At 42.8% G+C, this 24,075-nt stretch overlaps 1 protein-coding gene and 1 pseudogene across 1 annotated transcript; both read left to right on the plus strand.

Moving 5' to 3' along the window:
* The first annotated feature begins 2,656 nt into the window (after positions 1–2,656).
* On the plus strand, positions 2,657–3,598 carry LOC129072229 (olfactory receptor 3A2-like; annotated as a pseudogene).
* A 10,262-nt stretch (positions 3,599–13,860) lies between these two features.
* LOC129072230 (olfactory receptor 3A1) lies at positions 13,861–14,820 on the plus strand. The gene has a single exon (XM_054575654.1). The coding sequence runs from the start codon at positions 13,873–13,875 to the stop codon at positions 14,818–14,820; it is 948 nt and encodes a 315-aa protein (XP_054431629.1). The 5' UTR covers positions 13,861–13,872.
* The last annotated feature ends 9,255 nt before the right edge of the window (positions 14,821–24,075 follow it).

Here is a 24,075-nt window from a genome sequence, read left to right on the forward strand (position 1 = left end):
ATTTGGATTCTGAGAGTGAGGCTTCCACCAGCTCTCCCTGCATGTCTTCAGTGGCTGCTCCACCTTATTTGCATATATAAAAGGAAACTTTATAGAAAAGAGGATATCTGTTGGGTCTACAAGGTTCTGGTACTGGCCAAGAATCAGACTGGCCAAGAGCAGGGAAATGGAAGAAGACAGCCACAGGTCATTGGGGTGGTTTCCAGGGACTGTCCAGACAGGGCAAGAGGATATTCATGACAAGGGCTTTCAAGATACCCTAAACTTCTGTAATTTTTCTGTATTTGTCATTGTTTTTAGGCACTATCTATAATTTTTCAGAAAAACTCTTAACATGAGAGACCCAGGTTCTATTCTGAGAGAATAGCAAGAAAGAGCAATGATCAAGATGGTGGAAGGGAGGTGGCGAAGGCGGGTGGGAAAGACAGCAGCCTGCCATCAACAGTGTTAGTCCATGAGACACAGCACTGAAGAGGCACGGGGAGCCGGCTGGCTTCTTTTGGGCAATCTTTTGCGCCGGGTGGGGGACGGGGGGAGAAAAGCAGAGGCCTGGGAGGCAGACTGTAGGTGCCTGAAAAGCTCCTTTAGGAACCTGTGGTTCTGTGACATTTGGTGGCAGATTTAGAACTACTGAATCACGCAGATATATCAAAGGAAATGTTCCCACATGGTAGGTGAGGGAGAAGAGCGCCAGAGTGAACTGAGAAGCAGAACAAAGGTAGGCTGTAATCATGACCTACCTATCCAAAGAGCCTGCTTGTTCACAAGCTACTTACAACAGGCCTGTGAACGAGAGAGCATGAGGTTTGCAAGGAGCAACCAAGTGTAGGGAATAGGTTTCTCAGTCAGAAGAGTTGTCCAGAGCAGCTCCTGAGAGAGCTACAAAAGAAGGTGGATTTTTTCTACACTTGGTAAGTATCAGGATGTGACTCTTGGGGGTTTAGCTGGAAGCAGCCACCTTGGGCTGGTCCAGCAGGGGGCACATTTCTGATGACTCATACAGATGCTTTCTCTGGTGGCCTCATAGTTGTTTGAGGGTTAGTTAGCATGTGGGATGGCCCAGCAACGGGTTCTTTTTTAAAAAATAGAAAACCAAATGTTTGATAAGTACATTCAGTATTCACACCAATCCCAAAAATTCCAGCCCCCAAATGCTCCACCATAGTGGAAAAAGTCCACCAGGGAAAAAGTCAAAGGAATTAGTTTAATAAGTAAAAAATAAAAATAGCCTTTTTAAAAAACTATATGTTATTGATTATGCTATTATAGCTGTCCTGATTTTTCTCCCTCTACGCCCCCTCGCCTCCACCCAGCACAACTCACTACCCAGGCAAACCCCCCAGCCATTACTTATGACTATGGGTCATGAAAATAAGTTCTTTGGCTGCTGCATTTCCTCTACTGTACCTTACATCCCCATGGCTATCTGTAACTATCTATTTGTACTTCTCAATCCCCTCACTTCCTCACCTATTCTTTCACAGCCCCCTTCCACCTGGCAAACAACAAAATGCTCTCCATATCCATAATTCTGTCTCCATTCTTGTTTGCTTAGTTTGTTTTTCAGATTCAATTGTTGATATATATGTATTTTAGCCATTTTATTGTTCATAGTTTAACTCTCCTTTTTCTTAAATAAATCCCTTCAACATTTCATATAATAATGGTTTGGTGGTGGTAAACTCCTTTAGTTTTTTCTTGTCTGGGAAGCTCTTTATCTGCCCTTCCACTCTAAATTATAGCTTTGCTGGGTAGAGCAATTTTGGCTGTAGGTCCCTGCTTTTCATGACTTTGAATGTTTCTTGCCAATCCCTTCTAGTCTGCAAATTTTCTTTTGAGAAATCAGCTGACAGTCTTGTGGGAACTCCCCTGTAGGTAACTAGTTTCTTTTCTCTTGCTGCTTTTAAGATTCTCTCTTTACCTTTAACCCTTCGCATTTTAATGATGATGTATCTTGGCACAGGCCTCTTTGCATGCCTCTTGTTTGGGACTCTCTGTGCTTCCTGGGAAGTTTTCTTTCATTATTTTTTTCAAATAGATTTCCAATATCTTGTTTCCAATATCTGGCACTCCTGTGATGCGAATGTTGGCCTCTTAAAGCTGCAACCCAAGCATGTGCCCTGACTGGGAATCAGACCAGTGACCTTTTATTTTGCAGGACGATGCTCAACCCAATGAGCCCTACCAGTCAGGGCTGCATTTTTTTGATTAGATATTTTCTAGGTATTTATTTCTTTGCAATATTTTCATAAGGACTTATGATTCTTTGGTTCCTTTTTATTTTATTCTCTGTTCACTTTTACTTTTAGCATTATTTTCCCCCCAAACCTCCTCATATAGGATATTGGTGGGTGGACCTATTTCCTTGATTCTAAGGAACAAAGGAAATAAAAATTTATATACTTTTCATGAGGATATAGGGGAAGGCCAAGGTAGTTGTGACACCAGGCAACTCACCTAGAAGCTGGGTAAAAACTGAGGTGAAGACAGAAAGAGGGTTAATGAGAGAGGTATGGCTTGAGGAGTGGAAAAATAAACACTAGGACACTTGGGAATGTACGCTAAGGTCTAGCATATGAGAGTGAGTCAATATATTTTTATTGAATAACAAAATTGGAAAAACCGATCCCTTTCACTATGGTATGCCTTCTTACAGTGACTCATGGAGCCAGAATCTGGGGCCAATGGAACAGCTATTACTGAGTTCATCCTGCTGGGCTGGGTGGAGACACCAGAGCTCCTACCAGTTGTCTTTGTGGTCTTCCTCTTTGCCTACCTGGTCACAGTCGGGGGCAACCTGCCATCTTGGTGGAGTCTAAACTCCACACCCCCCATGTACTTCTTCCTGGGGAACATGTCAGTGCTGGACGTCGGGTGCATCACTGTCACGGTTCCCTCAAGGTTGGGCCGTCTCTCGTCCCACAGGCGTGCAGTATCTTATGGAGCCTGCCTCACACAGCTTTTCTTCTTTCATCAGCTGGCTGGTGTGGACTGCTTCCTGTTGACAGCCATGGCCTAATACCGATTTCTAGCCATTTTCCAGCCCCTTACCTACAGCACCCGCATGAGTCAGACAGTCCAGAGGATTTTGGTGGCTGTGTCCTGGGCCTGTGCCTTTACCAATGCATTGACTCACACTGTGGCCATATCCACGCTCAACTTCTGTGGTCCCAGTGTCATCAATCACTTCTAGTGTGACCTCCCACAGCTCTTCCAGCTCTCTTGCTCCAGCACCCAACTCAATGAGCTGCTGCTCTTTGCTCTGGCTATCCTAATGGTAGGTGTACCTGTGATTCTTATTGCCACTTCATACATCCACGTGGCAGCTGCAGTCTTGAGTATCCACTCTGCTGAGGGCAGGAAGAAAGCCTTCTCCACATTTGGCTCCCACCTCACTGTGGTGGGCGTCTTCTACAGGACAGGAGTCTTCAGCTATATGCGTCTGGGCTCAGTAGAGGCTTCAGACAAGGACAAGGGGATTGGCATCCTCAACACCGTCATCAACCCCATGCTGAACCTACTCATCTACAGCCTCCGGAACCCTGATGTGCAGGGTGCCCTGCGTAGAGTGCTCATGGGGAAGTGAGCCCTTGCATGAGACATGTCTTAGGAGGGTGGAACCACCACAGCTGGTCCTTGTTTTCCCTACATTCTTGAGCCAGATGGCTTTTGTTAAGAGTGAGACTTCTTGTTCCCCAGGAGACTGTCCCTGGTAACTGACGTGCAGCTTCTGTAGGTCATACCCTTGGCTCATTGTCATTTTGTCCTAGCTACCCTTTCAATTCCAATGGAGGCAGAAGCCAGGACACTGTATCTTGGGAGACTGGTGGTCCTACAGGCAGGATACTTCGTTCATTTTCTGCCTGGGTCCCCAAAAATACACCAGCAAAGATTCTCTTTAAACTGGAATATGGTGCACCGGCTGGTGTGGCTCAGTGGATTGAGTGCAACCTGTGAACCAAAGAGTTCCTGGTTCGATTCCCAGTCAGGGCATATGCCTGGATTGAGGGCCAGGTCTCCAGTAGGGGGCATGCAAGAGGCAACCACACAAAGACAGATCTCTCCCTCTCTTTCACCCTCCTTTCTGCTCCCTAAAAAATAAATAAATAAAATATTTTTAAAAAACTGGAATACAGAAAGTCACAGCCTAGTGCCAAGTATTATCCTCTGGTCAGGCTTCCCTTGAAACAGCTCCCCCAACCTGCACTTACACAGGATTCCACACAAGGATCCAGACCTAGTACAGTATAATTTGAAACGCTAATTTCCAGTACCCTGTCTACAGTGCAAGATTCCAGGATATTTAACAGTGAAGAGTTTATATATCCTTTAGGATGTCTTCTATTTTTGTAATGTAAATATCCATTTTTAAAAAATTTTTCATTAGAAAATATATTTATAGAAATAAAAACGAAACAAAATTTTACCCGTGGAAAATTAAAGTCAAAATCTTTACGCTGTCTGTTCTCATGCTCAATAATTTAATTTTCCAGAAGGAACCACCGTTAAGAATTTGGTGCTTACTGGTCTTGTTTTTCAGACATCTATAAACATGTTTATAAATTTTTATATCACTATAAACATGTTTATACAATATAAACAAATTGTTTATTTTATATCAATAGGGGCATGTTATGTCATTTTTATTTTACCAGTCAAATACTTAAAAACTTACCATAACCATTTTAATGACTGCCTAGTGTTAAGTGTTAATTTATGCATTAACCATAATTTACTTAACCATATTCCTTTTGATGAAGTTTAAATTGTTTCTAGATTTACTGCAATTATAATTAATAATGTAATGTGTAAAGATTATTCTTTAAAAATGTATTTCTATTATCTTGCAAGAATTTCCATAAGTTCTAATTAATAATATTCTTGAGTAAAATAAAAATTACATTTCTTATAAATATTTTCCTCTTAGCCCACAAATAATAGCACTATTTTATTATTCCAATCATGAGTGAAATGGCTTGCCCCCCACACCTTTGTTAACAGTAGCTGTTATAAATAAATGCTTCTATTTTTTGACAATATAGTGGCTGAAAATTACCAACTATTATTTTAATATGCATGTCTTTGATGTTTACATAAAGTTGAATATGTTTTCAAATATTTATTATCCAAGACATGGACTGAATTGTGCCCCATCAAATTTATATGTTGAAACTCTACCCCCACAATGTGACAATGGGGAGATACGGTCTTTAAGGAGATAATTAAGGCTAAACTAGGGCGCAGCCCTAATCCGATAGGGCTGTGGCATTATAAGAGAGGAAGGGATAGAGAATGGCTTTTCTCCCCTGCCAGGAGAGGACACAGTGCGAAGTGGCTCTCTGCCAGGGAGGAAGAGTTCTCACACTGACACCCTGACCTCAGACTTCCAACTTCCAGCACTGTCAGAAAATGATTTTCTGTTGTTTTAACTACCTGGTCTATATTATTTTTTCATAGAGGTCTGAGCTGACTTATACAACCCATTAGTATTTCCTCCTTGGAAATAATTTTTTCCCAAGATTTTTTTTTGAGGAATAATTGACAAATATAATTGTATATGTTTAAAGTATTCAGTGTGATGATTCGATATACATTCTGGAATGATTACCAGAATCAGGGTAATTTACATATCCATCACCTCACAGAGTTAAGGGGTGTGTGTGTGTATGTGTGTGTGTAGAATCCTTAAGTCTACTCTCAGCAAATTTTAAGTATACAATACTGTATTATTAACTATAGTCACTATACTGTATGTTAGACTTTAGAACTTAATTCATTTTATAACTGAAAGGTGTACCCTTTGACCTACATCTCCCCAATTCCCCTTAACCTGAGTCCTTGGGAACCAAAATTCTACCCTCTGTTTCTATGAAATTTGCTTTAAAATTTCCACATACAGGTGATGCCACACCTGTATGCGCCTCTCTGGCTTATTTCACTCAGTGTAATGCAGTGGAGTAGGCTTCTAATCCAATATGACCAGTGTCTTGATAAGAAGACAGCCACTAGGAGAATGGCACAGACACACAGGGGCAATGCCACGTGATGAAGGAGGCACACATTGGAATTATGCAGCTGTAACCCAAGGAGTTCCAAAGATTGATGATAAACCATCGGAAGCTAGTACAAGGGTAGGACAGGTTCCCCTACAGGTTTCAAAGGGAGCATAGGCCTTCCAATGCCTTGATTTCAGACTTCAAGCCTTCAGAACTGTGGACAATAAATGTCCATTGTTTTAAGCCACCCAGTCTGTAGTACTTTGTTATGACAACTCTAAAAAATTAATGTATCTGGCTTTCTTCGTGTACTAGTCAGACTCAGTTCTAGTGAAGTTATTTATATGAATAATTTAATACCTGAGATGGAGGTATCTTTTTCCAAAGATCATTCATTTTTTTTAAAGATGATTTGTTTCTGCTTTTGGTGGTGCATGGTGGTTGGCTGTCTTAGTCTGTTCAGACTGCTAGAATATCATAGACTGAATAGCTTGTAAATAACAGAAATTTATTTCTCACTGTTTTGGAGGCTGAGAAGTCCAAGATCAAGGCGCCAGCAGATTCAGTGCCTGGGGAGAGCCCGCTTCCTGGGCCATCTTCTCATTGCGTCTTCACATGACAGAGGGGTGAGGAAGCTCTCTGGGGTCACTTTTAAAGGGCACTAATCCCATTCATGAGGTCTCCATTTTCATGAGCTAATCACCTGCCTAATGCCCCACCTCTTAATACCATCACGTTAAGGGTTAGGATTTCAACATTTGAACTTTGGGGGCAGGGGGCAGGGAAGACACAAAATTTCATCCCATAACAGTGGAACTACCTGTCCATCACAACTTTAAACTGGTTCAAGGCTTAAAGATCTCTGACCACCAAGGTAATGTGTGCCTAGGCTGAAAATTAATAATGAAGGCTGGTTCTTGCATTAACGAAATACTGCAGTAGTAGTTTTCCTCTTTTACCCAAGACTTGTTTTAAATATATATTTAATATCTTTGTGGATTTTATGGATGTTTAAGATCCTACTATCATTTATAATTTTATGTATAGTATTTTTATAGTTTTATATTTAGAAAAATGATCCTGAACAATGAAAAACCTTAACATTCATACACCGCATCCCTCAGCCCACAGTGCTAGTCTAACACTGGAGGCGCAACTTCCAGCAGGACCACCTAATCTAAAATTCTTTGCAGAAAGAATAAATAGCAGATATAATGGGAGAGCCAGAGAGCAACACTGGAGGGGGCAGCCAGAAGTTGATCTCAGTGCTACAGACTGAGCTCTTGGGATGGGGCTGAGGCTACTATCACTGAGCATTGAATGCTTTAGGCCCATCCCTAGAGCCTCGTCTACAGTATATTTGAAAAAATATTTATCACAAACAACAGAAGCAAAAATACATTCTTTGGGGGAGAAGGCTTAATTGGAAGGGGGTGGGAGAGTAAGTCACATAGCATAATTGTTGATATCATACACCTTGGAAACAGACAAATACATTTGAACCCTAATACTTCAAAGTTCTAACTTGGTGGCCTTAGGCAAATTACTGAATCACTCTGAACCTCAATTTATATACCTGTAAAATGGAAATAATAAAGGCCTCTACCCCATGGAATTGTTGAAAGGGGTGGCTGGGATTTAATGTGTATAAAGCTCACAGTATGGTGTAACCTATCATGACAAGCACACGATACATGTTATCAATTATTATGTTAGTAAACGCATTGGTGATTTCTTACTAGAAGCTTTGTGTATTGCTTCTTATAATCCTCCCAGCAACTTGAAGGTGGGCTATTACTCTCATTCTACAGGTAAGAAAACTGGGATCCAAAGGGGTTTAGTAGTTGCTAATAACTGGGAGAGCAGGCTATCACGTGGGCAAGAGGAGTAACTAACTGAGGAGCGCGTGAGTCCTAGGACTGCACTACAGCAAACTCTCCAATTTCCTCATGTCCACCACTAGACTGTCACCTTCTAAGATCCTGGCCCAGAAACCTGTGTAGGGCACAACTTTGCAGGAGCCCCTGGGCCCTCCTGCCACAGCATAGTGCTTCCGCCACCTCTCAGAATTGTTACAGGACTCCCAAGATGCAGTCTCTGTGGCCTTCACTAACAAGGCCCCGGGTGACAAGATACTTTCTTCCTGAGGATTCATTAAGAATTTGACATTTGAAAAAGTTTCTCCAGCACTTGCCTCCTTTCTTGGGTTTCTTCCCCACCCCCAGGTTCAGTAGTCAGCTTGTCTCCTCCCACAGGTCACACTTGGACTAGACATCTGGGAGAGCAAAACCTTCTTCCTGGGGACCCAGATTCAGTCCTGACTCCACCTCTAGCTCCCTGGGTGACTTTGGGAAGGCAAATAGCTCCCTTATGTCCCAGGTATTTAGTGGAGTTATTATGGTAACTGTCCTAATTATCCCCGCAGATTAATATGGGGGGTACAGATGATGTTTGGACATTTTCTAAATTGCCACAGAGGTATGAGGCCCCACTGTTTACTGCTATAGTATCTATTAGGGCTTGAATTATTTACCTGTCCTTCATTCCCCCATGTTTTTCTCCCCCATGTTGGGCTCATTTTGAGGTCCCATGAGGGTAACACCATGGAGGACATGGATAACGCCATCTCAGAGATGGTCTCTGCCTCTCTTTTTCTCATTTCCATACATATAACCCCTTTATTGCCCCCGGAGTAGCAAAACCTCACTGGCCTCTGTGCTGACACAAGGTGAGTTGGTGAGTTTTTTCATGGCCCTACCTCTGCTCCCATGTAATGGGGGAGGGGCTTTAGTTGTTGCCAAGTAGTCAAACTTCCTGTTTTACAGATGCGCCAATCATGGTCTCACTAGTAAAAATAAGAGACTTTCTCAGGATGCCACATGAGGTGAGTGGAAGAGCTGGGACTATAACCAAGAGATTGGGGTTCCTCTTCCAGGCACCTTTACGATTCTCTCTCTTTTACATGAAAGCTTGTTTTTTTCCTTTTTTCCTTTTTTTATTATGTTAGGAGTGAGTGGGATGAGAATCAGTGTTTGACATCTGTTTGACATCGCTATTCAGAACCCAATCCTCACTGGGCAGCCTGTCCAAGCCCCTAAGACTAGCCCCAGTGCTTGAGGGACCCATTGGAACTTCAGAGTAGGAAGTGGGCTACTCTACATAATAGGAAGCCTGAATAATAGAACTGCAGGAGAAGGACCCCAAGAGTAGTGAGTGATCTAGAAGGGACTTCTCATCAGTGATCACTCACATCATTTCATCAGCACAAATGTCCTGGATGGAGAGTTCAATGGACAACCCAGATTTAGAAGTTCTTCTGTAAGCTTCATCTCTTATTGATTGAAGACTGGCCAGAAGCTCATAACTTATTATTTTTAACAACTATTTCTTTTGATTACAGAAAATGTGTGGTAAATTTATATGAGAAACTGTGTCAGGGTGTGGATTGCTACAACTGTACGCCCCATCTAGACAAATGAAGGAGTCATCTCTGTAGCACTAACATTGTGCCTTTCACATGACTCTTCATCTCTTGCAAATTGTATTAATTCTTCAAAGTCTAGCACAAACTCCCACTTGCCCAGGAACCCCTTCCTTGCTATTACAGGCCACAATGATGCCTTCTTATTCAGAAAATATTCAGAAAATAAGAAAAAAATCATATTTATGAAATGATACATAACTAAAATGAATGTGTGCATATAGTTCCTACAGTTGAATCAGACTTGAATCTTCTTAAATTGAACTGGAGGGACTACACTGGATCACTAATTGACTGTGCCAGAAGGTGCAGTGGTGAGTGCCATGTACAAAGTGCAGTAGAAATGTTGAAGATGTAAATGTCTCTTTTTTTTTAATTTTATTTTAATTTATTTTTTCAAATACATTTGTCTCTGCCTACCCCCCACCACTTTCCCTTGCCCCCTCCCTCCTTCCCTCCCTCAGCTCTTCCCCTTTGGTTTTGTCCAAGAGTCCTTGCTATATGTTCCTTGACTTTCCCCTTCCCTTCCTTTTCCCCGCCCCCCCCTTCTTGTCTCTGTTGATTTCTTTTCCTTTCAGTGTTGCTGGTCTTATTTTCCTTGCATCTTTGTATTGTTGGTTAGGTTCCACTTATAGACAAGATCATATGGTATTTGTCTTTCACCCCCTGGCTTATTTCGCTTAGCATAATGCTCTCCAGTTCCATCCATACTGTCGCGAAGTTTAGTAGTTCTTTTTTTCTTTCTGCTGGGTAGTATTCCACAAATGTCTCTTTAAAATGGGCACAGATCAGGGAAATATTTCTGGAGGAGGGAGCGTTTGAGATGAGTCTTGGAGACTTTGACCATGTGATGTTGGAAGAAGTACATTCTGTATTAGAGGAAATAGTATAAGCAAAGGTGGGGACAAAGGAGCTGTGCAATTTGCAATATGATGGTGTGGGTTAAAATAAAAAGGGAAATCAGGATAGGGGCAGTTGCTGACTGAGACCCTGATCCACCCAAGGCACTCGACTGGACTTCAGCTGCCGCAGCCTGCAGGGCAAGACTTTAGGATATACAAGGGCACAGCTAATAGTGATTGTGGGAGTGGGTCTCTGAGTCGTAAGGATGAGTCAGAAATAGATTTCAAGAGAATTGCAGGAAAAGGACATGGCTTTGGGATCCTTGAGAAACCTTGGGTTTCTTAGAGCAGTGATAGGTGTAAAAGTTGAGAACAAGGATTCTGGAGTCAGACTACATGGGTTAAAATTCTACCTCTGCCACTTGCTTTATGTGACATGTTCTTGTTGTAAAACAGGGATTAAAAATGGTATCCATCTAACAGGGAGGTCATGAGGGATAAACAAGTTAGTACATGTAAAGCCCTTAGAACTGTACACGGTGCTTAGCCCAAACTAGTAACTGCTAGCTATGGCTATGATCTGGGAATGCTCCCAGGAAATTCTGTCGGTGTTGAAGGTGTTGGGGCAGCCTGTACAGTGGAAATCATAGGGGAAGGGTTTCTGGTTTCTCTTTTGTTCAGTTAGTTGATTGTGATATGGGACTTAATAGGTATGTCATGATCATGCTTAGGAGGTGGTACTTCATAAAAATATTATTAAAATAATCTAGTAATTGTAGACAAATCAGAAAGTATAGAAGAGTAGAAAGAAGATAATAAAAATCACCGATATTATCACTCAAACCACTGATAAACTTTGGCATTTCCTTCAAGTCATGTTTCTGTGTGTGTTAGATTATGTACTTGTGTGTGTGTTAATATTAAGATAATATTACATTGTATAGTATTAGTGTACATGTGTGTGTTCTTTTTCTCCTTTTAAATGCAAACCAAACTGTACTGTAATCATTCTACAAGTCATATTTTACATTTAATAATATGGCTTTGATGTCTTTGAAATTAACACAGATAGAACTGTTTTCTACAGCTGTTAATATTCTTCTGTAAGGATATACCACAGTGAATTTAGTCAGTCCTGTAATAATGAACAATTAGGTTATTTTCAATTATTTGCTATTCCAAACAGCGCTGCAACAAATAGCCTCACACATATGTCACTTTTTACATGGGACCATATATTGGTTGGATAAATTCTCAGAAGTGGAATCACTGGGTAAAAGGAAAAACACATTTGTAATGTTGAAAAATATTGCCAAATTACTCTTCTTCCTTTTCAATTCCACTCTATAGCTACCATGCAAATTCCCCATGTGGCCAAGCCTAACTAGGAACCATACAGAGATTGGAATTTGAGAATATAGTTCCAACTTAGCCAATTTGTTGGAACATTAAAATTTCAATAGATTAATCAACTTTGGTTATTTTTAAGTTTTGTCTACATTTTGAGTCATTCTTGCACTATTAAAAGTCTCCATTTTCCCCCAATAATTTTAATTTTCGCATTGAAATGTTTGATCCATTTAGAATTTATTTTTGCAAACTATATGATGTGTGTATACAACTTTTGTTTTTCCCAGATAACTATATCATTACCCCCATTCATAACATTTATTGAATAATACATTTTCCTATTTATTTAAGATGACACAATATCATGTAGTAAATTCCTATATTACCTTTGGTCTATTCCTGGAGTTCTCATTTTTTAAAAGCTTATAAAATGTTATTTTATTTTTACTTTTTCTCAGTTTTTTTTTGAGGCATAATGACAAATAAAACTAATGTTTGAAGTGTACACCATGATGATTACATACATTTACATTGTGAAAGGATTTCTACAATCGAGTTAATTAACACATCCATCACCTCACATAGTTACCTTTTTTGGTGAAAACACTTAAGTTCCCTTAGCGAATTTCAATGACACAATACAGTATTACCAATGACAGTCTTGACATTATACATTAGGTCCTTAAACCTTATTCTTTTCTTAACTAAAAGTTTGCTCCTTTTTACCCACCTCTAAACACTTTTTGTAGTTCTTTTTCTAATTTCTTCAGTTGATCATTTAATCAGTTTTCTTTCTTTTTGGTTTTTATATATTTATTTAAGGTTACTAAATAAATATATTAAAATTATCACTAAATCAATATTCTGAACATTGATTTAGTGATAATCCTTATGGTCTAGTGTTTGTTGATTTCATTATCTCCATTTTCTTCTCCTCCAGATATTATTTCATTTTCATTTTGATTCCCTCTTTTGTCCAACTTTTCTTAAGGACTTTTAAAAATATCAGGATTTATTTGTAAAAATCATTACTCTTTAAATTGGATTGTGATTAAATACTATTGGCTGTATTATTTATTCTTTTGGAATTTGTTGAAATTTCTAGTTTATAGGTGTTCTTTGGGGGGGGGTTGAATGTTTCATGGGCACTTGGCTAATGTGTACATATCAATTCTACTTCTTGAATAATTAATTATATTGAGGCCTCTTTAGCCTTACTTTTCTGTCACATTAACTTTATTATGAAAGTCACTAAAATCCACCAGCTATTATCCTGTTTCTGACTATTTCTTCTTGTAATCCTGAACTTTTTACTATAGGATCAATAACAGATATTTGGAGCACCCATATTTGCATAATTACTGTGTCTTTTGGCTCTCTTTTGGTTCAAAATCAGGGGTGAGTTATGTTAGTGTTTCCTTGTTGGTAATCAGTGTAGAACTGTTAATGGTGAACTTTCTCTCTCACCCTAGCTTTGTTTCCTCTATAGCCTGCAAATACAGCTTGCCTTTGAGAGTCTTTATTTAGCTCTCCCCTGCTTCTTGACTCCAGCTTGGGATCACATGAGGTAATGACACCATACTATGCACCCCACTCACATTATTGCAAAGAAGTGCTTTGATTTTATTCCCTAGTGAGTACCCTTTTCCTGTGGAAAATTGTACTTGTCTAGCTTTTTCTACAGTCATGGATTTTTCTCTTTCTGCCATTCTCCTATTTGATGTCCACCATTCTTGAAGTCCTTTCTTCTAGTTTGTGTGTTTGAGTTTGCAGTATTTACTAGTTTCTTGCACAATAGAATCTGTTGTTTTGCTTGTGTTGGGATGAGATGAGTTTTGGGAAGAGAAAATTCAAGAATTGTTCTGCCTTGTTTAAATCCAAAACACATTTGCCAATTATTTATTTCCCCACAGTTTGTGTCCTTCATAATATCTACAAATAGATTTCTTCAGCTAAGACAAGGAGGGCGGTCCAGAGGGGTGATGTCACCTGTCCATACACCAAGAATGAGCTCTAGCTATATAGGAAAATGTAGTGAGAGAGTTAATAGGTGTGGTGTCTCCCAGGAAGCAGGAAAGTCCTTATGTGGAGACAGAAAACTTAGTGGTGGGCTCAGCACATAGGAAGGAGTGTATTTTCTTCTTTTTAAAAAAATAGAGAGGGTTGATTCTTTATCTCCTTGGATATTTCCTTGCTAGATATAATGCAGCCAGAATCTGCAGCCAATGGAACAACCACTACAGAGTTCATCCTGCTGGGCTTGGTGGAGACACCAGAGCTCCTGCCAGTTGTCTTTGTGGTCTTCCTCTTTGCCTACCTGGTCACAGTTGGGGGCAACCTGAGCATCCTGGCCGCCATCTTGGTGGAGCCCAAACTGCACACCCCCATGTACTTCTTCCTGGGGAACCTGTCAGTGCTGGACGTCGGGTGCATCACTGTCACGGTTCCCACAATGTTGGGTCGTCTCTTGTCCCAGAAGCGTGCAGTTCTTTATGGAGCCTGCCTCACACAGGTTTTCTTCTTTCATCTCCTGGTTGGTGTGGACTGCTTCCTGTTGACAGCCATGGCCTATGACCGATTCCTGGCCATCTGCCGGCCCCTCACCTACAGCACCCGCATGAGTCAGACAGTCCAGAGGATTTTGGTGGCTGTGTCCTGGGCCTGTGCCTTTACCAATGCACTGACCCACACTGTGGCCATATCCACTCTCAACTTTTGTGGTCCCAATGTCATCAATCACTTCTACTGCGACCTCCCACAGCTCTTCCAGCTCTCTTGCTCCAGCACCCAACTCAATGAGCTGCTGCTCTTTGCTCTTGGTTTCATTATGGCGGGTACTCCCATGGCTCTCATTGTTACCTCCTACACCCATGTGGCAGCTGCAGTTTTACGAATCCGTTCAGTGGGTGGCAGGAGGAAAGCTTTCTCCACATGTGGTTCCCATCTCACTGTGGTTGGCCTGTTCTATGGTTCAGGGATCTTTAACTACATGCGACTAGGTTCAGCCAAGCTTTCAGATAAGGATAAAGCTGTTGGAGTTTTCAACACTGTCATCAACCCCATGCTGAATCCTATCATCTACAGCCTCCGGAACCCTCACGTGCAGGGTGCTCTCTGGCGGCTGATCACAGGGAAGCGGTCACTGATTTGATAAGGTGTGCAGCGCCACTTCCTCCTTTTTTTTTTTTTTAATAAAAGAGGAAGGCTATGAGGGCCAGTAGCTCAGAAAAAGATCCAGCACTGCTTCCTTCTCTCTGAGCATGAGAATTTTTGGGGGAGATAATAGTTATTTTTTCCCAGCGAAGCCTGCCCAGTTATAAGCAATGGTATGTAAGTTAATGCTAGGTTAGGGCCCTTGACAAATGACAGCTTCAGTCACTGTGTGCTCCCTCTGCTGGGTAGAAGTGAACCACAGGAATGCTTACAGGTCCATGTCCAGAGGAAATGATTTTCTGATTGGCTAGAGCTTGGGTTTCCAGAAATATCCCTGCAGATTTCCTTCCAGGGGGTCATCTGATTCCCCCAGGTACAGGTGTGGTTTGTCTGTTTATAAAACTTAGGTCTAGAGGTCAGGATCATTTTCCATCTCTCATCAGGGGGCTAGGAGACTATAAATGCAGCTCGGCCCTTTCCTATCACACGAAGATGCCCTGGGGCACAGAGGGGAATGGGGAGCTCTGCCGCCCTGTATCCTCCGGTAACGCTGGAGAGCATGACCGCTGCGCACAAAACTAAAACTCCATGAGCGCATAGGATAAAGCTTATATTACAAAAACAAATTTTCCTCATCTTTCCATCCTCATATGTTTCCAATCTTTTGAAGCACTAAGCATTTATAATTTGAACATTTCAACATTTAAAAAGCCCATAATATTCCATATGAATTCCCCCTCTAAATTCTCACTCCCAGCCCTCTAACCTGTTAGCTAGAACAATCCATATCTGTAAAAACAAGTCTGTGGGATTTGGTGATGCCTCACCCTGAGTGTCTCTTATCAGTAGGAAAGTGTCTCTAACCTCGAACTCTATCTCATTTTATGCACTGCTTACCAGTCTTCAGTTCAGTAATCTTTTAGCGTAATTTTCCTTCTAGCCTCCCTGTTAGCGACCGATGATTCACAATTCATTTCCCTCAAACTTCCCTTGGCCAGCATCTGCGGCGTGGCGCTCTGGGGCATTTTACAGGGGTAAAGGGATTGAAAGGATGGGGTAGGTGGAGGTGAACAGAAAGGACATGATAGAGGGAAACAAAAAAAGGTTAAAAATGGTTAGTTTGTGGAAAAAAATATAAACGAAAAATGAGGACTAGGGAAAAACAGGATAAAGTTGCAAGCAAAAGGGTAGAAGAAGTATTAAAGAATTCAAACAGGGTAGACAGAGTACAAGGTGAAAAACAACAGAGAGGCTGGATAAGATGCCTTGCAGCTGTTAAAAGACCAGGGGAAGGAAGTGGAGGAACACAATTAGTGGCTCAGAGATAAGAGATGTGGGCTTCCTATTCTGAATTTTCCAAAGATATCCAGTTCTGGCAGCCCTAATGCCATCACTGTAGTCCATCCACTCTACCAAGAATAAAATAATATTTTAAATTTTGATAAAAGTGTTAAAAAGTGTTGCACAGGGCCATGACTGGGTCGCTCAGTTGTTTGGAACATCGCCCCATGTACCAAAAGTATGGCAGGTTCGATTCCCAGTCACGGCACATACCTAGGTAGCAGATTCGATCCCCTTAGGGCTCATATAGGAGGCAACCCAGCAATGTTTCTCTCTCACATTTTCTCTCTCTCTCTCTCTCCCCCATCCCTCTCCCTCTCTGTAAATACATCAAAGCATGTCCTCAGCTGAGCATTTTTAAAATATGTGGGGCAGGGGACTCATTTTCTGTCTCTCTGAAGAGAAGATGTTCCTACAATGTCAGGGAGAAGGTTTAGCAGAAGGGAAAACAGGAGAGAAGAGTGCTGATATTTCCTCCACCCACATCTCTAAAATCTCATCCGCTTAGTGATTAACTCATCCACTTGCCAGGTTACTCCCTGTCTTTTGGGTCAGGCCTGCAGCCCATACTGTCAAAACAGGGGGAAGATGGCTCTTTCCTCCTCCTGTTTGACTCATCAGACTTCAAGAGAACAGAAAGCGACCTCCAGGGCCTAGAAAACTCTGGAGGAGGACCTGCAACACGACTGTCACCTTATCACTCCCTCTCCCCCACAATGCCCTGGACCTTGAGTTGCTTCTTGACCTTCTCTGGGTCCGTACTTGGCAGAGCCATGAGGGAATCCTCATGGTTCTTCTACCTCTAATGTTCTCTGGTTCTACTCATCTGAACGAACAGAAAAACTGTGTCACGCTGTTCACCCTGAAGAGGGGCCGCGTCTGCCACCACCACTCCTACCCTCCAGCCTTTAACCCTGGGGCAAAACAGAGCTTTGTGTTCCCTTCCCAAACCCCCTGTGCCGCTGGCATTTCGGCCAAGTGAACACTGCCCTGAAGCCTCAAGGAGGATTTGGGCGGCCTCCCCACCGCGTGGAGAGGGTCCGCGGGCCCAGCATCGTCAAGGACGACAGAGGGCCCGGCCCGGCGCTGTGTCCACCCGCCCGGATCACAGGGTTTCTGTGACAATTTGGATTTTTTTTGCTTTCCTTTGGAATTTGTGTCTGCATTTTTATTCCAAATTAGAAATCTTCGCTCTTTAGAAATTTCACCCTACATGTCCTGTATCCTTGTGTGAGTGTTCATACAATACAGGATGTCACCGTTGCCCTTTTGCTCCCTGCCCACCACAATCCTGATGTTAAGGGGAGCTGTTGGTAGCAGCGGGCGTTCAGCCCTTCAGACAAGTGGCCGCACGCCTGCTCATGCTCACACACAGACATACACTCCAAACACCACACGATTTTGTAAATCGTTTGGTCCCTGTTCATGTGACAAAGTATAATTCTTTACATGTCAAGCAACAAACCGATCTTATCCATTCTAAAGGTTGCACACTATTGTATTGCATGTGTAAAGTACATGTTTTTACCTAAACCTATATTTAGATGAGACTCAAGTTATTCCTTTTTCTTTTTCTTGTTTTAATTGCTCATAACACTGTGATAATATTCTCATTTATAAATCTTTTCATACTTTTGAAATTATTTTCACTAAAGTCATTAAAGAAATGTGTGTGTTTACGTGTGTTGGGGAGCCTGTTCTAGGGAACTGCAGTTAAAACTGGTAACTATTCTGACTTTCCCTGTGTCAAAAATTAGGCACTATTTTACATCTCGGTTGGCAGTTTGAGAAATTTCCAGGGTACTTGTAAAGGAAGAATGAGAATGCCTGTGACCTCACTTGTTTACTTCATTGGGTGTTATAAATAAAACTTCAAAAATAGATAAAATACTGCATTGTTTTTGAATTTGAAATTTTTTGCTTATTGTCACTGGATAGGTGTTTATATATTTATTATTTATATTTATTCTTCAAAATTGTCTGTTCCAATGCTTGTCTTCTTGGGGTTAATTGATCATTATCTTAATGACTGATGGAAACTCTTTAGATTTTAGGACAGCATCCTTTTCCTGTATATTTGCAAATATATTCCTTAATTTCTCATTTTTTTTAACTTTGTCTAGGGGGTCTCTTGCCAAAATCAATTTTGAGATTTTAATGAAATGTATCTTCTTTTGCATCATGCTTAGAAAAAAGGAATTTTCCATTTAAGTGCTATAGAAATATTTCTTAGGGATATTTTTACTATTTTTACATTTTTTTTATCTCAAGTATTTAATACATTAAGAATTTATTTTTGTATACATTTAACTTGTCCCCAGTTGATAAAAATCAACCAACACGTGTATATATATATATATATGTATGTGTGTATATATGTGTGTATATATATAATATATGTGATATTACACATACAAGATGGCAGAAAAGTAGGTTGCTGTTCATATATTCCCTCAGCAACACTAACTGGCAGCCATACTCAGAACAAAGTGCCTTGTGGGAGCTTTGGAATCTAGGAAGGAGACTGAGTGACCCTGGTGGAGCCCACGACCAAGGAGGGCTGTGTCAAGAAGGCAGCCTGTGCCCAGGTGGCACACTGTATGGCACTTCTCCGGGCCAGGCTCAGACACAGCCCTGTCCCCTTGGAGGCTCAGCTGCAGCCCCATTAACAGCTCTATCAATCTTGGTCCTGGCTGTGGATGTTAAAGTGGCCCATGATTCAGCTCCAGCCCGTTGTAGCTACCAGACTGGCTGACAGTGAAAGGACAGGGCAGAAGGCACACTCATCTGTGTCCCAGAGACAGGTCCTCCAACCGCATCACAAATGCAGACTTTGACATGGCCATGTAATGTGGCTCCAGCATCTTGCACTCAGGGGCCAGGAACAGTCCTGCTTCTCCAGGGACATGTCAGAAGACACATTCTTCTTCTTGCCTCGAGACAGTAGGCTTGCTGACAGTCCAACTGTAGACGTTAAGGTGACCCCCAAACCCTGCTCCTGCCCTTGAAGCATGGGCGAGGAACACGTCTGCCACCCAGTGACCAGGAGGAAGACACGCTTCCACAGGTAGGCCTGCCAAACTTGATCGGTTTGACACTGCTTCTTGCAGAGACCTTATAACCAATATCCATATTCAAAGAGACATCTCAGCAGTGTATTGAGACGACATCTAGGCATCCTGGATAGGTGGTCACTCCTAAATGCTGAAAACTGCTGCCATGTCAATGAACTCTCCCTATTCAACGTTAGGGTTCTTCCTACTCCGTCAGACCTCACGATCCACTCCCATATTGCTCCTCTAAGAAATGGAGGAACTTCCAGTTTCTCCCAGCATATATTAGCCAGTGGATTCACTTCTTATTGCTCAACTAACAAATTACCATACACTTGGTGACTTAAAACAACAGAAATTTATTCTCTCATTATTCTTGGAGGCCAACCCACAGTGAGTCCTACAGCTTTAACATCAAGGTTTCGGTATGAAAGTTCTTTGTGCAGGCTCCAGGGAGAATCCGTTGATTGTTTCCTCCAGCTTCTAGCGGCTGCTGCCGTTGCTTGGCTTGTGGCCACATCAGTCCACTCTCTGCTTCCCTCATCATATTGCCTTTTTCTCCTCTGTAATCAAATATCTCTCTACCTCTCTCTTCTAAGGACTCCAGAATTACTTCGAGGGCTCTACTGGAGAATCTAGGATATGCTCCCCAGCTGAAGACCCCTAACAATTGTGCAAACTCTATTTTACCATCCTGAGTGGATTTCAGGCATTAGGTCTGGATATCTTTGGGGGCCACTGCTCAGCCTAGCTCAGTCAGATATGGCAATTCTTTTCTGAGAGTAAATTGTTTCCTCTTGGATTCTAGATGGGATTTCCTTCTCAGAATATGATTAGACGTAACCCTAATTTTTCTGAAGACACTGGGGCGAAATGGGAGATGTTCTCAAGGAGGACAAGAATCACCTTGTAAGGTATCTGCTTTGTGTTAGATCTTTGCATGGTCTTCAGAAAAAAGAGGTTGACCACCACTAATATGAGGACTGGGATACTTTAGCCAGTCAAGTTCAGGAGAGTCTGAAGGTTCAAAATTCTCATGCTCAACTTTTCAAAAATCCCCATCCAGGACTCAAGGCCTCACTCCTTCCACAATATGGCTCTATATTTAGCATAGGAGACATAACTAAGCTACACTTTCATAATCCCGTGGAGTTCTGCAACCCTTCCTTTTAGGTGCAAAGTCTGATGTTCAGCAGTGTCTTCCTCGTGGCAGTAGAACATGAATGTCTCATTCACTGTTGCCACAGAAGTATCCAGACTTTCACAACATACTTCTGAATTGATAGTTGGCTGAACTGGAACCTTCATTCTATTTCTCAAGACTTCCAAGAAAGTTCAAAGACACTACCCTTTATTCTTATAACTTCAGTATTTTTATAGTTATCATGGCTCCATAATAAAGTGTGCTCAAGTTAACACATAGCCCAGTGATTCACCTTCCACCTGTACCTCATCCCAGTCTCACTAACTATACTAGGGCTTACCACCAACCTCACTTTCCCCACGCAGTGGTGAAGGGTCCAGTTCCAGATTTTCATCTGGAAGATGTGCTTCCTAGGGCTCTCCAAGCACCAACTGTCGAATTGGGTTCCCTCCCACCAAAGCACAGCCCAGGACAAGAAGTGTGTGTTGTTTAAATGGAAAGTCATTTCACGTAGCAAATGGGAGTTTTTTTAATTTGTAATGTAGTGCCAGGGAGCAAGATGAGGATATGAAGAGAGTGAGACACAGAAGGAAGAAATATTCCCCACTGAGGGTCATAACCAAGGTGCCCGCTATGAACAGTAGAGACTGGAATGTGGAAGAGCACATAGAGCGCCTCCCAGAATTATCTGCAGAAAAGGGAATGGGGTGCTCATCCATAGGTTTCTGTCTCCTATTATCAAGTTTTCCACTGCCTTCTGAGCTCCACGTGTACCCAGACCTAGTGAACCCCCAAACCCCATTTGTTCACAGCATCAGAGGATCCCCAGAGAGTGGTTACACTGTCAGCTCACAATGAGCAAATGTCTGCAGGGAACTCTCTAACATGAGAACCGATAGAAATCGGAAGAATGGCTGAGAAAGATGTTCTTCAATAAGATTGTCAGGTATTCCAAATTTCAAAAGAAAAATCGTGATAGCGCAGGAGGTGGGGAGCTCTTAAAATTCTGTAGGTGTCTTTTCTAGTATCTGAGATAGAAGGCCTTTGAAACTTGGTATTAATCCCAAGACTGGAGAGTAGAGGAGGAGGAGGAATCATGACACTGTCCAGCTGCATAAACCCCTCAAGTCCCAATATTTGGAGCACTTCTCTATCTGGGCACTCGCCACAGCTTCGTGCTCAAGTGCATTTCATAAATAAGCGGACTGTCTCATTTCCGCTGGGTGTGTTGTCTCTGGCGTGAAGTCTTCTCTTGAGAGCAAGGCAGGCAGAAGGAGGGGAAGCCCCTGACTAAGTTCTTCCTGGTAACTTGTTGCCATACCCACATCACAATATTCTTGTGGGCTCTATGAGGATTTCAGGCTTGTCAGGTCTTAGCACATTCTGAGCCTGTAACAAGCACTCATAAGTGTTACCTTTTGGCATGGTAATGTCTTGTTGAACCTGTATTATCACCTTAATGAAGCTTAGTTCATTATTTACATTCACAGGACTGTTGTTGGGGAGAAGAGATACTCATTTCACAGATGAGGAAACTGAGGCCCAGAAGGCGTTGTGGAATTAACGGTGGGCACAGGACTTGGAGGAACACACTCCCCGAGCTTCCCACGGCTTCTGTTTGTGAGTCTGAGGCCTTCACGACACCTTTCCATTTCCACGGGCTGGGAATAGACAATCATTGGGAGGGAGCTGGCTCCATGAAGCTCCTTACCAGCCCCTCCAGCACCATCCTCGGGGCCCCGAAGACGCAGTCCCCAGCGCCCCCACTAATAAGGCCCTGGGGGGGGGGGTTGCACCACATCCTGGAAACTCAGAGGAACCTGGGCATGAGGAAAGCTTCTCCCTCCTGCCTCCTTCTGGGCCCCTCCTCATCCCCAGGTCTAAGGCAAGCCTGGGAATTAGCTCCTGTCTGAGCCAAGGCCCTGCTTGGGGCTGGCCTCTGCCAAAGGGAACCCCTCCCTTAGGAACCTGTCTGTATCTCAACTATCCCTCGGGCTTCCTGGGTGACTTGGGAGATGTGGACAAGTCCTTTAGACCTCAGAAACGCTGATTAAAGAAACATATCATTTGCAAGCTCATGGATAAAGCCAAGGGGTGAGATAAGGCCTTTTTAAAGAAAGTGCAGATACCAGCAGTTGTAAGACATTGTTGCTCCTTTCCGGAAGGCCTGGAGTTGTTTCCAGAATATCTTGGATGACTCCCACCTGGCTCTTCCTTCTCTGAGGGCCAATTTCTGAGGTCCCCCGAGGGGATAACACCTAGTGACTGGGGCCCGAGGACAGAGAGGATATCACGTTGTTTTTCCTCCTTTTCTTCCATACAGATGCTTATGTTGTGCGTAGATAACTGAGTCCACATAGCTCCTCATCTTCCGGAGGAGAACTCCCTGGCTTCTCCGCCCTTGCGCCCAGGCCGGGGTGAGTCTTCTCAGGGGCCCGGCCACTGCCCTGCTGCCGTCAGCTCACACCCTCCTTTCCACAGGTGCAGCTGGGGCTCCATTTTGGGGGAAACACCTGGCAGGATGACACAGATGCCTGGTCCCTCTCTGGGCCCCTGTGCCCGTGCCCCCTCTCCCAGATGAAGCCCCCTGCCCTCTGGAGCTCTTAGGAGAGAGTGCGAAGGGACTTTTGAGTCCTGTTCACGGCCGCCTCCCAGCACCAACTTCCTCAGGCAGGCTCCAGCCTCCACTGCAGTCGCAGGCCTTGCTGAGCCTGCTCGTCACCGGGAGCAGGGAGGAGGGCGGTGCAGTTCCAGAGGAGGGAGCTGTCCTACCTCCGCGAGGGGAACCTGGGCTGCTGACACAGCCCCGAGAATGATGATGTGAAAGGGCTGCTGAGGATGGGAGCCCTGTCAAAACTCCTCATGTCTCTGGACCATCGAAGGTCATCCCAGTTCCCACTGATTTCATGCAAGCTCCACCTCTGGCCATCCAAGGACAGGCAGCTGCTGTTGGTTGCTCTTCTAACCCCGGCTATAACTCACCTGTCTGGAAGGTATAACCCTCCTAAGGACCTTATGCTTTTGGGTGGTTAATATGGAAAGAAATATGCCTGTGCGCAGATTGTTACATGACGCGCCAGTTCCATCAAAACCAAGGCAAGGAGTGGTCCCCGCAGCACCTTGCGCCCTGCACTTGCCCTTATCGCTCCTCTAAGCCATACTGGTTCATCAAAGTCTCGCCCTAATTCTGTGTGTTCACAAAGTCTTCCACGACTACTCCATCTCATGCTAGAGCTGTTTCTCTGACATTTTAAGAACTCTTAAACCATCATTTATTTGAGAAATTTGAGTACCTACTATGTGTGAAGCATTATGGTAAGTACTGCTCTCAGAAAACTGAATTGATCTTATAGACTAGAAGGGGAGATATGCTTTTTAGAGTAGTGACTTACTTGGAAGGTAGACAGTAAAAAGTTTCCTGAAATAATGTGCAGTGGTAGCTACGGGAAGAATAGAAAGAGACAGAGAGAGAGAGAGAGAGAGAATGAGAAGGCAGAGTTCCTTTAGAGATGGAAATGTTTCCACAATAATTCATTCAGCAGCCAGTATTTGAGTCTTTTGGTCACTGGAGTTGGAATGAGGCAGTTGCAGGGAGCAAGAACAGCATGAGTAAAGGGATAAAAAAAAATCATGGGATCGACATCTGATACTTGAGATAAAATAGACCCTAAAGAGAAAGCAGAAAGTAGTTAATTGGTCTTTAACATGATAATTA

The sequence above is a fragment of the Pteronotus mesoamericanus genome, unplaced genomic scaffold (genome assembly GCF_021234165.1).
Source record: "Pteronotus mesoamericanus isolate MK-2021 breed Mesoamerican mustached bat unplaced genomic scaffold, CSHL_Meso_final contig_317, whole genome shotgun sequence".
NCBI lineage: Eukaryota > Metazoa > Chordata > Mammalia > Chiroptera > Mormoopidae > Pteronotus > Pteronotus mesoamericanus.